This window comes from Lissotriton helveticus, chromosome 2_1 (assembly GCF_964261635.1).
Source record: "Lissotriton helveticus chromosome 2_1, aLisHel1.1, whole genome shotgun sequence".
NCBI lineage: Eukaryota > Metazoa > Chordata > Amphibia > Caudata > Salamandridae > Lissotriton > Lissotriton helveticus.
The window spans coordinates 326,581,795-326,598,654 of NC_136059.1; the positions used below are offsets into that span (position 1 = coordinate 326,581,795).

At 48.2% G+C, this 16,860-nt stretch overlaps 1 protein-coding gene across 2 annotated transcripts in view; it reads right to left on the reverse strand.

Moving 5' to 3' along the window:
- ADAMTS12 (ADAM metallopeptidase with thrombospondin type 1 motif 12) overlaps positions 1-16,860 on the reverse strand; it is a 2,873,463-nt gene that overhangs the window by 1,408,082 nt on the left and 1,448,521 nt on the right. For both annotated transcript variants that reach the window (XM_078677277.1, XM_078677276.1), the window contains one exon: positions 8,655-8,788. In XM_078677277.1, coding sequence (XP_078533403.1) covers positions 8,655-8,788 — 134 coding nt within the window. The remainder of the gene's footprint in view (positions 1-8,654; positions 8,789-16,860) is intronic.

Here is a 16,860-nt window from a genome sequence, read left to right on the forward strand (position 1 = left end):
TTTAAAAAAATAAAGGAGTTTAGTGCACAATGCCCTCCTCCTGAGGCTCTTATGAGCCCCAGGGACCACCACCTTCCCGGGGCTTTACTGAAATTAGGGAAAGGGCCGCGGAGAACACCTCCATTAGGCTCTAAGAGCCCCGGAGACTGCCACCTCCCCAGAGATTCTTTTAAACAAAGGAGGGGGACTGCACAGACCGCACTGACCCCCTCTCCTGGTGCTAACTTAGGCCCTGAAGCTAAAATACTAATGGGGCCCCGTGAACACCCCCGGCGACCCCCACCTCCCAGGGTCCAAATTCTTATTACGGCCACACAGACCCCCCTCCCTGGTCACATACAAACCCGGGAGCTCATCCCCTGGGGCCAGTACCAGGGAACATGCACCAAGGTTTAAAAAAATTAAAGGAGGGGGGTTAACAATGCCCTCCTCCTGAGGCTCTTATGAGCCCCAGGGACCACCACCTCCCCGGGGCTTTACTGAAGTTAGGGAAAGGGCCGCGGAGAACACCTCCATAGGCCCTAAGAGTCCCGGAGACTGCCACCTCCCCAGAGATTCTTTTAAACAAAGGAGGGGGACTGCACAGACCGCACTGACCCCCTCTCCTGGTGCTAACTTAGGCCCTGGGGCTAAATAAATACTAATGGGGGCCCCGTGAACACCCCCGGCGACCCCCACCTCCCAGGGGCCAAATTCTTATTACGGCCACACAGACCCCCCTCCCTGGTCACATACGGGCCCGGGGAGCTCATCCTCCGGGGCCAGGCCAGGGTGCCCTGGCCCCACCAAGGGCACTCTGTGTGTATTGTTGGGGATGCCAGGGGGAGCCTCAATGCCCATGCAGTTCCAGCCTACTACACAGCTCCTGTGAGAGCAAGCATTGCTCCCGCACTCAGGGAGCTGCCAAAAATGCAGCTCCCTGCGTGCAGAAGCAACAGTTTCATCTGTTCTCCTGCCTGCATTACAGCAGGCAGTGAAACAGATGAAAACTTTGCTCTCAGCAAGCGACTGTGAGTGGACCTATGTTTGCTCTCACTTGGTAGGAGCTGTCAGCTCCCGCCAAGCTTAAGCAATCAGCTATCTCCCAAGGTGGGCACCTAGGAAGATAGCAGAAGCCAGCCCTGGAGGGTGGCGTTCCCCAGGTCCATCATTGGCTTCAGGAGAGTGGCTGCATGGCCCCCTACTTTAACTGGCACAGGCCAACCCCAGGGAGCTGGTGGCCTCCTGGGCTGCATAAAGATTTGTATCTAACTTAAATATATTATCAAGAAAGACTTGGCACATACATCATAGGTAATACTGCTGAACATCCCTTTTTTTATAATAATTCATGCAAACTGGCTACATAATTTACCCCAAATTGTGTCTTTCTGTACAAACTCTTGAACCCAACAACATCTGAACTATGTTCTCTAGTGCAGACACACAGCATTCCACTTCATTCAGATGACGCTATTTGAATGTTCATCTAAGGACTTATAAATGCCATTTTTTTTTTAAATGCTTTGGCTTTTAGAATCTTATTTCAAAGATAACACCAGTATTTTGGTGGTGTGTGCATATTTTTGGCTGGAGATATAATAGTAATCCACATTTGTAAAGCGCACAATCACCCGTAAGGGTCTCTAGGCACTGGGGGCCGTCGGGAAGACTAAGCAAGCTACTGCCCGGAGTCACATGGTGCTGGGCTAATCTGCCGCAGGTGATCGAACCGTGATCCCCGGATCCCGGAGTCAGTCGCTCTAGCCGCGGCGCCACACCTCTTCCCTATATGGGAGATATCAAGGATCCCATGCAATAAAGTATTGAAGTGGACAATTTGGAAGGTAAAATGCATCTGCTAAAGTGTATTCAAATAAATTCAAACAGCCTACATGCAACAGTACTACTAAAAATGCTAGGAAAGGTTTGCACGGAAAATGCTAATATGAATAACTGACTTCATGACAGGATTTCCACCAGCACCACTAAAGGCAAAGGGCAGATGCTGATGCACGGATGAAGCTTCATTCCTAAAGAGGACATATTATCTTCTTTTCATCAACTAATCGAACAGACTGCAAGCCCATGTCTTATGTCATAGCCTGTACTTCCTCCATTAGGTTGGCCATGCGATTGCTTCAAGCAGTATTAGTGAAAATAAACCATAACATGCTTTTTGGTTCAAGCATGGACAAAGCGAATAACCGTTTCTTTGAAGACCACTCAATCACCCCAGGGGGACCCTAGGTTCTAACGTCCTTGATTGCGGAGGAATGTCTTAAGCCTTTTTTCTGAATTCTTCAAGTGACGGACAGGTGTGAAGGTTGATAGGAAGGTTGTTCCAGGACTTGGTGATGAGGTAGGAGAAGGAACGACTGCATGGGTGTGCGCCAGGGTGAGTGTAGAAGAGGGCGTCTCCTGGTGGGTCGATGGTATGATAGGTGGTGGTTGATGTAGGTGGGTCCAGAGTCATGAAGGGCTTTGTAGGCATGAGACAGGAGCTTCAAGAGGCATCTTTTCTGCACAGGGAGCCGGTGGAGGGCTGTGTGGTGGGGGTGGTGCTGGATCTACTGGGGAGGTTGAGGATAATGTTCTGAGTAGTCTGGCGGCAGTTGAAAAAGTTGGTTGGTTGTACCGGCAAAGAGTGTGTTGTTATAGTTGAGGTGTCTGGTGATGAGGGTTGGGTGACTGTTTTTCTGATGGAGGTGGGGATCCATCGAAAGATCTTGCAGGGCATGAGAGTGTAGAAGCAGGAGGAGGAGATGGTGTTGACATGTGTTTTTCAAAGGTTAGTTGGCTGTCCAGGACAATCCCAAGGTTACAAGTGTGGTTGGAGAGAGAAGGTGCGGGCTAAGTGCGGTGGGCCATCAGGAGTTGACACAAGGGAAGGAGTTGTTTCTTAAGATGAGTACCTCTGACTTCTACGATTTGATTTTAAAGTGGTTGGCCTTTATCTAGTTCGCAACGTCCGACCTGGTGTTCTAGAAGTTGGCTCTGGTCGTGTCAATGTCACCTGTGAGGGAAGTGATGAGCTGCATGTTGTCGGCGTCTGAAATTATGTTGAGTCCATGGGTGCGAGCGATGTCTGCAAGAGGCGTCATGTAGGTGTTGAAGATGGTGGGGCTGAGGGAGGTGCCCTGGGGAAGCCACAGCTAATGTACTTGGATTCAGAGGATAAAGGGGGTAGATGGATCCTTTGAGTTTGGCAGGAGGGAAAGGAGGTGATCCAGATAAAAGAGCCATCAGCCAACGCGTTTCGTTCTGACCACCAGAACTTCTTCAGGGCGTGTGCAAGTAAGTCAGTGGCAGCAGTTGGTCGACAAATATTCACGCGACTGTAATCAGTGGTGCTTCGGGTTCCTGTTCTCTGACTGTGGCGGATTTGGCTGAGTCGCAGGGATACTTTTTCGATATTATGCTTATATGACTATTGAATCATCGCAAATCCGATTGGGAGCAGACACTTGGATTAACTAGTTCGGATTCACATTGGGAATATTTGAGAAGATATACACCAATACTATACAAATAGGCTTGCTGCTGAGATTATCAGGTCTAATGTCTGAATTATAATATTTGTCGACCAACTGCTGCCACTGACTTACTGTGTGACGAATAAGCCAGTCAGTTAGATTTATCCAGATATTCTAGTTGCATTTATATTGTTTCTTGGAAGGATTCTATACTTATCAGTGGTTTCCATTGTTGGTGTTTTCGACAATTGCACACGCCCTGAAGAAGTTCTGGTGGTCAGAACGAAACGCGTTGGCTGATGGTTCTCTTGAGTATAAGAAAATAATAAAAAATGAACTGTGGAAATATCGAGACTTCTAAATTTGGATCTGGACTCTAAGATATTTTGAACTGATTGTTTATGATTGGAGTGGTGCCCTAAACTGGATGATAAACATTTCGGATTCACGTTTGACGTGAGGTGCCCCTGGACAGAGGGTACCGGTTTTTTCAAGTGGCACGCTGGACTTACTTTTTGAATCATTTTTCATTTTTGGTTGATACAAGTTTGGTGCTATATCTTGGTGCTATATCCACTGTCCATCTTTATGGTTTGATCCAGATAAAAGAGTTGTGTTGGATGCCTGGGTGATGGAGTCTAGTGATAAGGGTGTGATGGAAGATAGTGGCAAAGGCTTCAGAGAGGTCAAGGAGGATGAGTGCTGCTGTTTCTCCCTTGTTGAGGAGGCATCTGATGTAGTTTGCAGCAGCGATCAGGGCAGTCTTGGTGCTGTGGCTAGCTCGGAAACCCAATTCTTCTGTTATAGGTTTTCGGTGAGCTGAAGGTTGATGGCTTTCTCCAAGACTTTGGCTGGGAAGGGGAGTAGCGAGATGGGTTAATAATTCTTGAGTTCGCTTGGGTCGGCGGATTGTTTGTTTCAGGAGAAGCTTGACCTCTGCCTGCTTCCATGTGGCAGGGACGGTGGCTGTTGTGATGGATGTGCTGAGGATCTCCATCAGCATTTTGCTGATTTCTACTCTCTCTAGGTTGAAGATCTTGTGAGGCCAGGGTTCTGTGGGTGAACTGGAATGGATTGAGTTCATGATGATGACGATGTCTTGCATTGAGAGTTCTTTCCAATCGAAGAGTCATTGGGTGTTGGCGGCATCTGTGAGGGCGAGGAAGTGGGTGAAGCCAGTGAGTTGGGGATCAAAGTTGCTGTAGATTTCTATGATTTTCTGATGGAAGTAGTCAGCTAGGGTGTCGCAGAGACCTGGGGAGGGATGAATCGTGTTTTCAGTGGCAGCTGGGCAGGAGAACTCTTTGACGATGGCGAAGAGCTCTTTGGTATAGTACGCGCTTGCCTCAATGCAGCTGGTGAGGGAGTACATTTCGGCGTCTCTGAGGTGGTTGTGGTAATTGCTGAGCATGGATCTGAATGAGCTGAAATGGAATGGATTTTTGCTGGATTGCCAATGTCGCTCTAGTTCCTTGCAGTCATGTTTGAGGGTCTGTAGTTCAGGAGCAAATCAGCGAGCCTGGTTGCTATGAGGGCAGAGGTCCAGATGGGTTCCGTGACTCCTTTCCACTTTCGGCGGGGACTGATGAGATGTCTGGGCGGGGGTCTTTGGGAGCTGGTGATGATGAAGCGAATGATGCTGTCGTCTGTCCAGGTCAGTTTGGTAGTGTGAGAGAACTTAATTCTGTCACTGAAGGGGAAAAAGAGTCTAATGTGTGTCTTGCAATATGCGTGAGGGTGGAGACCAGCTGAGAGAGGCAGAGGTTGCTCATGTTCTTAAGGAGGGTGGTGAGTTGGCGTCATTGGGGTCCTCCAGATGGAAGTTCAGGTCTCCCAGAAAGATGTAGTGTTTGGAGTCGATAGACGGGGGGTGATGACGTCGGGAATGGCATTGCAGATTCTTGGAAGGTGCCCTGGGGTCTGTATGCGAGGGTATCTCTTTTTGTGGTTTTAGTATTGAGTCTGATCTGAAAGTGGGAGTTGGAGTTGCAGGTGAAGCGGCAGGTGAAGCAGCAGCTCTTACAGAAGAAGGGACTTCTGCCATTCTAGACAAGGTGATGCAGAAGTTGATACCTCTTTTGGCATTGAGGGACTGTAGTTTGCTGTATGTGTAGCAGAGTAAGGAGAGAGGTGGTCCTAGCGCTTGGTGTGGTCCAATCACGGACGGGCACAGACAGGCTTGCCTTTGGCCACCTTCGGTGCGTCAACGGCGTGGCCATGGAGTGGCCTCCATTTAGTAGGCCCTGTGGTGGGAGGGGTGCTGAGAGGTGGGAGGTGGCGAACGGAAGGAAAATGGAAATGGCAAGAGATGGGAGGCTCTAGGGAGGCCTCACAAGTGGCGAAAACAGAGGCTGACAGGTAAAAGTAAGGGGGTAAATAAATATATAAGAACAAAAGGCTGACCAGAGGAGGGCACACTAGAGAGAAAATGAAAGCTAACTAGCCGGAGGGCAACAAGAATCAATCAGGCAGCAGCAAGGCAGGTGCTGTTGGAGAGGCGATAGGTGGGGCTGTCACAAGACCTGCTCACTAGACCACTAGTACGTTTTCAGGCTATGCCACTGCTTCAGGTCCCAGACTGAGAGATTTAATTATCTTGGCTATTAGTAGTGCTGTTTTCTGTGCATTGAGGAACAACTACAGTTAAAACATTGTGGGGTTAATAATGTGACAAACGCGCCAGATTTTTATATGTTACCAGTACAGTATTTAAAATAATTTCAAGATCTCTTTCTAGTAGACACTAGCCTGGAGTGGTTCTACCACATAGCTCTCATGTTCACTCGAATGGCTCAGTACTCTATATTAATTTGACTATTGCATTTCTATATATACATTTTTATAGAAAATACTCCAGCAAACAAGTATTTAGGTATACCACAACAATTCCGCAGTAGGAAAGTTTACAACTGTATAAACATGTCTTCCCTCTGTTGTTAAGGAAAGCACTGTCTCAAGCAGTTTCTGTCAGTGTGACCATGGTATAGTGTAACGCAGGGTTCATATTCTACATATGCACGGCTCCATGGGCAATACATCATGTTTACAATTGCAATGATATGCCTGTGCCCAACTGGGTGCTTGTTTGTTTTCCTGCGTCACACTATATGGTGGATGGCCTTGATTTAACTTTCAGTGATGTTTCACTCTGTGGGCAAGTAACAATGGGGCATATTATCAAGGACTGGTGTTAAAGCGGCGATAATGGGCTTGATACTAGGCCCTTGTTCATTCTCATAGAAGCCCATGTTAACACAAGAACATGGGCTTCTATGGGAATTAACAAAGGCGTATTATCAAGCCCTTTATCGCCGTTTTATCTTCAGTTTCCTGCCGATAAAACGACGATAATTTTAACACCGGTCCTTGATAATATGCCCCAATGTTTCTCAGAAAAAAATGCTCATCAATTGGCCCTTTCCTTAACTCCTCTTTCTAAGAGCTTACTACACGTCCCTGTGGAATAGAAAGAAGGCTGTCAGCATACGTCCTGCTCCATCCTTGGATAAACCTTCCTAATGCCCTTCCACTTCTCCATAAATAGGTTGACAAACTGTCCAATATCCACCGGACATTGCCCATGACATGCACGTCAGGACCAGGTCAGATGAAGATCTTGCTCCTTAAAACAAATACCCCATGCAGAATGCCTGGGCTCGGTTTCCCTTCAGCTCAGACCTCTGTTGGGAGCAGGACAGGAGATTATATCTATTCTCAGTTGTCACTCCAAGAAATAAATCACTCATCTAGTTCTTTTTAGGAGCTTCGGAGCTGAAATAGGCTTTGAATAAAATAAAGTTCCACTGATGGTCTAAGAGAGGTCAGTACCATGTCAAGGACTAAAAGTTAATCACACTGTAGACTTTCATTATTTTTTGGTTTCAGAAGGGTCACTTCCATCAAGGGTAGAGTTAGGTTGGTCGAATGGGAATGATGTTGACCAGATTCATTCTATGCACAGTTCTAGGAGTCCGTTTATTCACAAGATTCAGTCTTAGAGCATCCAAACTTTCGGTGACACGTGGCAAGCTGGGGCGTGCTTTTCACGTCTGATGCACTTAATATCCCTGTTTTTTTTCAATTTAAGAACAGATCTCAGTAGCATGTGGTGGGAGGCCTGAAGATCATATATGAAGCCTGGTGCATCTCACGGTTTCTTATAGAAGCTAAAAGCGAGGGAGATTATTAAACAAATTATGAATGATATATAACAATCAGTATTTTTAAAAGTTTTTTTTAGGGAGGGCATGAATTGCTCATCTTTGGGGTGAGGGCAATAGGCAAGACCTATGGCAAGGAACCCTTGTAATCAGGCGAACACCACCTGCCTGAACAGAGTCATTGACTGTAATACATGGGTAGAATCTGGATTTTCTTAGGAACTGAGTGGAAATGTAGGACTGTCATGGCATAATATGAATCTCAGAATCGCTCATGCACATAACAATATTTCAGATTTGTTCTATGTTACTGTTTTACAGTGTGTATACAGTTTAAAATATACCATGAAGGCTAACCTCTAGATATATAGCACCTGTTTTAATGTTTAAGTAATTACTAAACCATTGCAGAGGCTAATGTGCCATGAATTTCAAAGTATTCAAAGAAGAACTAAGGGCTGCCACCCTCACTGCACACACTGTACAAGTAGATCCGCGCACTATGTTGTAAGAAAGGCATACGCTGTCTATTAAAGGGCTCTGTTCGTTAATATAGTTAAATATAAACCTACCCGAACATAATGAGGATATCACTGATCTTACTAAAGTAAACCAGCCACGTGGAAAGCTTAGAATATAGCAAATGCAAAGTATAAACGTTGCTGCACCGAGTGTAGTGATTGAACATGAAATGAAATCAAATTGAAGGCATATATTAATACATAATTTAACAGTAAATACAACGCAAGCTTGCTATCGAAAAGCAAAGGAATTTAAAACCGATTACACTGAAAAACACATGGACCCTATTATTAAAGTGTCAACTCCTCGCACAGCTGAGATATAAAATTCATAAGACGTTGTCAAGCAGTTCTCAAGATAGAGTCCCAAGTCGTGATCCTATTTCCAACAATAATACAACAAGTTGCATAGCTGTAACTCTAAGGGATATGAAACTATATCCGAGTCATTAAGTTCTGTGAAGTAAAATGTTCATTTGCATACACGGAAGCTTTAAAAAAAGAAACGCAACAAATACCTTACACATTCCATTAATGCATATGTCTCTGCTGTCCGTCCCTTCAAAGCAAGGGGTACCATCAATGACTGCGTCCAGCATCTTGTCAGCAAAGTTGCCATCCATAGGTCTGCAGTGCAGTGCACACGGTCTTGCTGCAGAGAAAATGAATGGTAATGTTTTAGGAGCGTCATTGAATTCAATCAGGAGTCATCACAAATTCCCTTCGAGTGGTCCAGAGAGGTCCCTAGAACCTTCAGCTTTTGAGATAGCTTTACGTATATTTTACTGGTATCATCACAAATTTGAATGACTATTTACCAAATTACATGAATTGTGGAACTATTCATGTTTTGTGCATTTGCACATGGACTGCCCACGGCTGCAAAATGCCATTTGAACTAGGCAAGTTGTACTAATGTCTGTTTTGCACTTGTCAAGAGATTCAATCGGCTGTGCAAATCGCAGTGACGCAATTTATGTATCTTGGCACATACAAGTGTAGAAGTACATGCAAACTCAAGTGGTTCATTTAAAAGCCCTTCCGGTAATGGGTGTCACAATCTCAAACTTAAACAGACGTCTTCACACAACGCAACACTACAGAATGCCTAGTGTTAATAATGGGTAGGAACTAGAGAACAGCCTTTTCTCCTCCACACTGGATGTCCCCTCTAATCCAATAGAGATCATAGTTTAACTATTCACCTCTGGTGAAGCTCCTGGCAACTGGCACGTTCTTCTACAGAAATATGGTTCAGTAGTCAAGCTGGTGTGGACAGGCCATGCAAAATGAACGTGTTAGAAGGAGAAAAATAGGTAAAGGGAGCCTGCACAGTTAACGTATTAGAAGGAGGGAAAAAGGAGACCTGCAAAATATACGAGTTTGGAAGGATAAAAGAGATTAGGAAGCCTGGAACGAAGAGCACAGAAATGATTAAGACCATTTCAGGGAATCCAAGGACCTGCCTGGCAGAGCAAGCAGCAGTGGAGAGCTGGCCCAGGGGCTTGTTCAATGGGGTCGCTCTGCGGCCTTAAGTAGGTTTCCCAGGAGGTGGGTGGGGTGTTGGGCAGAGTCGGTGGGAGGCGGGAAGCGGGAGAGAGAGGACAGGTGAGAAAACAGCTCTGAGGAACAAGCATTTACAATGCAACGGTTTCGCCTTTGGAAAAGTTAGAGCTATTGGCATTGTAAATGACAACCTTTTTATTTATGTGTTGGCTTTGACAACATAAATAAATGGCATTGTCATTTACAAAGCCAATAGCTGCCCATAGACTTCCCATTTGCTGGCTCCTTCATGGCTCTCCTACCGTTCTCCCCTTTGTCCATGCATGCGTCATGCCTCTTCCTGTGTTTAGCTCTCCCCGAGAGCATGGATCGACTGCTCCCTCCCTCCTTAAGGAACTTTTTTAAAAATTGCATCCTTAATTACGACTCCTTTCAACAAAGGCCTTTTGAAGTTATTTCCCCTCCCGGGCTACAGGTGAGCTGTCGGATATGGAAGTTAGGCGCTGTAATACTCTATTTATATGCTGACGTTCCTGCACCCTCTCACCTTTCAAGGAAGAAAGGGAAACACTTTTCTCATGTGCCTGAATCAAAAAAGTAATCTTCTTAACTTCGCTGGAAATGTGTGCCATTGTTTTTTATCTGTGAAGCTAACACTTCTTCTGGCTTCCACTGCTACAAGGAGTTTAAATACCCTGGGGTCAGGAGGGCACTGCTCTACGTCACACATTGCTGAGTCAACACCTGCGGATCATCGAGGCTTTCTGTAATTTGCAATCATTTGATCACAGTGTCCTCATAAACTGAAATGATTCCATACTTGTGACTCTGGGAGGGGGTAATCCTGGTCAGAAAACTGTCCTTTGGGATTTGTAGTGGTGAGTCTGCCGCTGGTACTTTACCGTGACACTATGAGGGTCCGCACAGCTCTCTGCATCAGGCACGCAGGCCGCTGAGCTATCTTTCCGTTCAGAGTGCACCACGCTGTGAAACAGAATGTCTTCTTGGTGCACGATCTTACGTGACAAGAGTGTCCGTCCAGGAGTCATCTGCACCCTGACTGTCTGCCTGCAGGAGGCCAGTTCACACGGACGCACATCCATTCGCAGGCCTCTTGGCAGTGTGGAGGAGACATGCTTCCCTAGTGGTGTTGTACAGTGTGACACGGACAGCAGGGGGGCGAGCACACAGACAGCGGGAGGGGGGCGGGACGAGGGGACCCAGATGGGGTCGGTCTCCCAGCGCGCATTTGCCCTTGTCCCCGTTTGGACCCCCACCCCGCAACTGTGGAATCGCTGCCATTGCTGAGTGGCAACACAGGAAACAAACCTCCAACTCCCTCCACACCCCAACACTCATTTCTTAAGACACGACGGACCGCCTCTCTCATGTCGGAAAGCTGGACTGACTGCATTCCAGGCCTGCACGGTGCGCCGGGAATCCCTCAGTACGTGGGGTGCTTTCGCAACGACTGTACTTCTTTCGGTAACTCCCGTGAGAACCGGAGTTTCCCTGGTCGCATTGGTGATGTTCTCCCCTTCTGGCTACATACAATATGCCCCGGGGTGAGGAAAGACACGGCCTTGCCTCTAGATTCATGATGGCAGCGCCAACCTGACGATCAAAACAGCAGATATTGTGTGCCTACCGAGGCTGTTTGCTGTTCATTCCGATTGTAATCTGCGACTTCTCTTGCACCACGTCTGTCATCATGTGATCTCGTAGTGTCTTTCTGACTCACATTCTACACCTCACATAAACATCACCAACAGTGCTCACGTGGAAGAACAAGCACCTTACGGGCACATCGGACAGCGGGAGGGGGGGCGGGCGGGCACACGGACAGCGGGAGGGGGGGCGGGCGGCTACACGGACAGCGGAGGGGGGCAGGCAGGCACACGGACAGCGGGAGGGGGGCGGGCAGAAAACAGCCAACGGGAGGGGGCGGGCGGGCACACGGACAGCGGGAGGGTGGCGAGCAGAAAACAGCCAGCGGGACAGGGAACAAGACAACAATGAACACAAACCGGTGTAAAAAAAAAAAAAGTCCGCGCCCACAGTGCCCACGTCTTCATGACGTTGCAGAGAGGGAAAGAATCGTCGGGAACGCCCACCAATCGCCTCGGGAAATGACGGACAGTTCTCTCTTCCAATGGCTAGCCTCCATTTATGGAGCTAGCCAATGGAAGAGAGAGGCTGAACTAAAGCACACAGTGTAACTCAAAAGATTTCGACCTGCGCCGAAAAGCTGCGCGGCGCGGCGCAGCTTTTCGCCAGGTCGAAACCTAAAAAAGCGGGTAAGAGAGGTTAGCCTGGAAGAAAAATGAAGCAAGGTTTAGAGGGGAAAAAGTGAGTTTCAAAGGCGAAAATTGTTTAAAAAATGCAAAATAAAAATGAGCTAGAAGGAGAAAAAGAGGTCACGGGGGCCTGCAATGTAAAAATGAGTTATAAGGAGAAAAAGATTTAAAAGGGGCTTGACAAGTAAAAAATGAGTTAGAAGGTCAGAACGAGTTAAAGGGAGCCTGCAAAAGAAAACAAGTTAGAAGTAGAAAAGGAGTTAAGGGAGCCTGCAAACTGATCGAGTTAGGTGCCTGCAAAGTAAACGAGTTAGAATTAGAGAAAATGGGGGCATGCAAAATAAATGAGTTTGAAGGAGAAAGAGATTAGGGAACCTGGAGCGAAGACCAAAGGAATGGTTAAGAACCTTCTGGGAGATCTGAGGACCTGCCTGACAGGGCGAGCAGCAGGGGAGAGCTGGAACGGGCACCTGCTCAATGTGGTCGCATTGTGGCCTCCATTACGTGGGTTTCTTAGGAGGGGGTGAGGCACAGGGCGGAGTCAGTGGGAGGCAGGAAGCAGAAGGGAGAGGGCAGGCAAGAAAACAGCTGGGATGAAAAAAGCGGGAAAAGCAGTTAGTATGGAAGACAAATAAGGTTTAGAGGGGAACAAGTTAGTTTCAAAGGAGAACTACATTAAGAAGCTTGCAAAGTAAAACTAGATTGAAAGAGAAAAAGAGTTAGAGGGAGCCTGCAAAGTAAACATTCGTTAGAAGGAGAGAAAGAGTTAAAGGAAGCCTGCAAAATTAAACAAGTTAGAAGTAGAAAAAGTGTTAAAGGAGCCTGCCAAATACACGAGTTAGAAGGAAAGAAAAGGGGGCCCTGAAAAATAAACGAGTTTGAAGGAAAAAAGAGCATGGTCAGCGACTAGCTGCCGCCTCCCCCCCAATCCGGCACCCAACACCCAGGAACGTGGACACGAGACGTGTTTTACTTTTTGGAAGGCGGGCGCTAGTCGCCCGGCCGTATTTATTAAAGTATGAAATTAAAAAGGTTTTAATTGCATAATCAACAATGAATACAAAAATCAGCAGGACATTCAGTTATACAATTGTTATCAACAAGTTTGAGAGCCTGACCTTAACAAAACTCTAATACAAGTTGTTCCTAGCTTAAACTAAACATCCTACCTTGATTTTTGTACATTTCTGGCCATATGGCAGGGTCACTACCGGTGTCAGGTCCTACAAGCTGCGCCTCCCCCCTAGAAGTGCGCATGCGCAGTGTTACCCCGGGAATTGCCCGGTCTACGCCCCAAACTCCATTTACCCACTAAAGGAGGGCCCTTACTCTGCGCCGGTGGCGTCATGAGTCCACGCGCGCGGGGTGGCTACCAGCCTAAGGAAAGCGTGAACTACTCCTACCCGCGCTCCTTTGCATATTACCTTGCCCCTGGAGTACTGGGAGTGGCCCGCAGGCCCCTCCCCCCGGGCGGGAACCTCCATAGGATGATGCCCGCCCCCTCAGACCTCAAATATGTGCTCACCGATAATGACCTTACCGCATGTCCCATACCTAATAAATACGACGACCTATGGAAAATTCTAAAGGACAACTACACTGGCTAATAAATAACAGTATCCACGCATAGCTAAAAGGGGAAAAAGGCCTAACGACACATGGCATAACATTACAGTTTGGTTCACTCATGTTACTCAAAATTACAATATCAATGTATAGCTACAAAGGGAAAAAAGGCCTAAAGACACATATCTTCAAATACAGTTCACTTCACACATCACTTTTCTACAAAGGGGAAAAAGTCCTAACAACAGATCACAAAATACAACAACAGCCTACTCTCTCCCGCGGTCCATACCTTTGAAACTTACCATTAAACCGGACATAACGCTGCTTAAACTTTGTACCAAGGGATGGTGGGTGGGAAACAAAGAAGCCCCGAACGCGGGGCACAACGTTCAGCGAGGGAGCGTCCAGGGACAAGGGGGTCTCCTGGGCGCTCCCTACCTCTTATTCCCGAGGGGCCGTGTGGCCCCTCCTATCGCCCGCCCCCCCCGACCCGGAACCAGTCCATTGAATCCGGGTCAGGAGGGGCGCCGGCCAATCGGCGGTGGGCCGCGCCCCCAGGGCACGCCCCCACCGTCGAAGGACCCGAGGGGAGAGGAGGTGAGACGGTCGCCGCGCCGCCATGCGTGCGGGGGGGCCGAGGGCCCCCCCTTTTCACATGGTCAGCGACTAGCTGCCGCCTCCCCCCCAATCCGGCACCCAACACCCAGGAACGTGGACACGAGACGTGTTTTACTTTTTGGAAGGCGGGCGCTAGTCGCCCGGCCGTATTTATTAAAGTATGAAATTAAAAAGGTTTTAATTGCATAATCAACAATGAATACAAAAATCAGCAGGACATTCAGTTATACAATTGTTATCAACAAGTTTGAGAGCCTGACCTTAACAAAACTCTAATACAAGTTGTTCCTAGCTTAAACTAAACATCCTACCTTGATTTTTGTACATTTCTGGCCATATGGCAGGGTCACTACCGGTGTCAGGTCCTACAAGCTGCGCCTCCCCCCTAGAAGTGCGCATGCGCAGTGTTACCCCGGGAATTGCCCGGTCTACGCCCCAAACTCCATTTACCCACTAAAGGAGGGCCCTTACTCTGCGCCGGTGGCGTCATGAGTCCACGCGCGCGGGGTGGCTACCAGCCTAAGGAAAGCGTGAACTACTCCTACCCGCGCTCCTTTGCATATTACCTTGCCCCTGGAGTACTGGGAGTGGCCCGCAGGCCCCTCCCCCCGGGCGGGAACCTCCATAGGATGATGCCCGCCCCCTCAGACCTCAAATATGTGCTCACCGATAATGACCTTACCGCCACAGGCCAGTATTGTTAACCGACGATCTGGCCTCCCCCTCTAGCCCCTGCCTAAGGACACACTCCTCCTATCCCAGCCCTCTAGCCAAGCCCAGATATTGTCAGACCATAGGACATTACCCTCTTCTGTCAAATGAACCCCGTCCTTCAAGTAATACTTGTGACCCCAGATGCACCCATGAGGTATTGACTGTAACACGGGGGTTCGAAACAACCTATCCAACCGTGTGTTGATCCTCTTTACCGAGTGATTCAACGCCCTGACCGAATGACCCCCCCGCCACTGAAGTCGAGGTATGAGTTGTGACCATACTAGCGTGCACCCGGGGCAGGTCCTAGCTATCCAACCCGCTGTTGAGATAATCCCTTCAATCAAGATGCGCCTGCCCAGTGTTGCCAAGTCGTTCTCCCCAAGGTGAAGTATCACCACTGACGGTGGAGACCGCTGGCGTGCTAACAGCCCTTGGAAGAATCCCCTAAACTCGTGAAGACACAACCCTCCTCTGCCAAAGAACGTGATATTCAACCCTAGTTGTGCCGCCCTTTCTTTCTTGTCACCTGACAGGAAGACACATTCCGCTCGCTTCACATATGAATGACCGACAATCCAAACATTGTTCTTTGTTGTTTCCTGTTCGCCGCTCCGTGCCGATGAATATTGGCGGTGCCCGACGACAAATTCCTCCCCTGCGTAACAGGTCTGAGAAACTGTAAGAGAGCGGAAAGAGACCAAGCGTGAGTGACAAGTAATCATAGCATGTCAATCCGAACATAACGTTTATAGCAGTCTGATGACCACCTTCCAATTGTCTTCACTCTTTCCACCGGGAGGCCCCCCGCCACTGCCTCAGTTGCTGCCCCAATCCTGAAGGAATGAGATCCAAAATCTCTAGGATCAAGACCTGCTTTTGTAACCCCTATTTCGAACACTCTCCTGAATTGATACCTGGTCAAGGGGCTCCCGTCGGCGTGACAGAGCAACGCCCTGCCTGCTGAACCGACCATCAGTCCCATGAGTGATTCTACGTGCCTCACCGGGCAGCACGGGTTGGCGGGGGCCCGTTGCAGAACTATGGTGTGACCCCTAGCTTCTTGATCGGTCTTTGATTTCTGGATAATCACCCACATGGTGTCACCCCTTATCGTCACCCCAGCCTTCTGCAAGCCACCTAATATGTCAGACTTGGATCCTGCCACAAGTTCACTAATTCTTAGCGCCCCATAAAATGCCAGGGAGAATGCCGCCTTAAAAAGAAGCACTTCCCACTCCGAGTTACAGACAATCTCCAGCGTGCCCAGTAAGGCTGTTAGCCGGTCCAACCCCATGGGCTTCCTCTTATCCTTCTGGTGTCCCTGAATACGGCGCCATCCCCTTAAAGCATTGCGTATCATAAAGGTATTAGTGGGATCCCTGAAGCCCCTAGCTTGAGCGAAGAATGACACTGCTGCCCTATGTCTGGTCGCCGCTGCCACTGAGCGCCCCTCTTTGTGCATCCATTCTAAATAGGCTGCAAACCCATCCTCCTTCGCCCAAAGCACTTCCCACTGTGGCCCCAAGAAAGAACAATAAGACAGAAACGCCCCTTCGTAAGCCGTCTTGGTCCTGGGGGCTAGGCTAGCGACCACGAGGTCCTGTAATCTGGGGCACCAATCTGCCAAAGTACTGCTGGGAAGTGTGCTGGCGAGGGGTCTGCTGTGGGGAGATGTTCCCTGAAAACCTGCATTTTGAAGCGAGAAAGGGAGTCAGCAGCATTGTTTAAAACACCAGGGACATGTTTGGCTCTAAAATTAGCATTCAGTTTAAGGCACCGCAGAACAATTTCTTTGATCAGACGAAGTATGAAAGGGCACCGCGCCCCCTGCTGATTGATACATTCCACCACTGTCATGTTATCTGACCAAAACACCACTGATTGGTTACATAGGTGTTCGGGCCAAACCATCAGTGCCACCCATATTGGAAAAAGTTCCAGGAAGCCAATGTTACTGAGCAAACCCCATGTGTTCCATTCTTCTGGCCATTGTTGAGCGACCCACCTATTCCCTAGG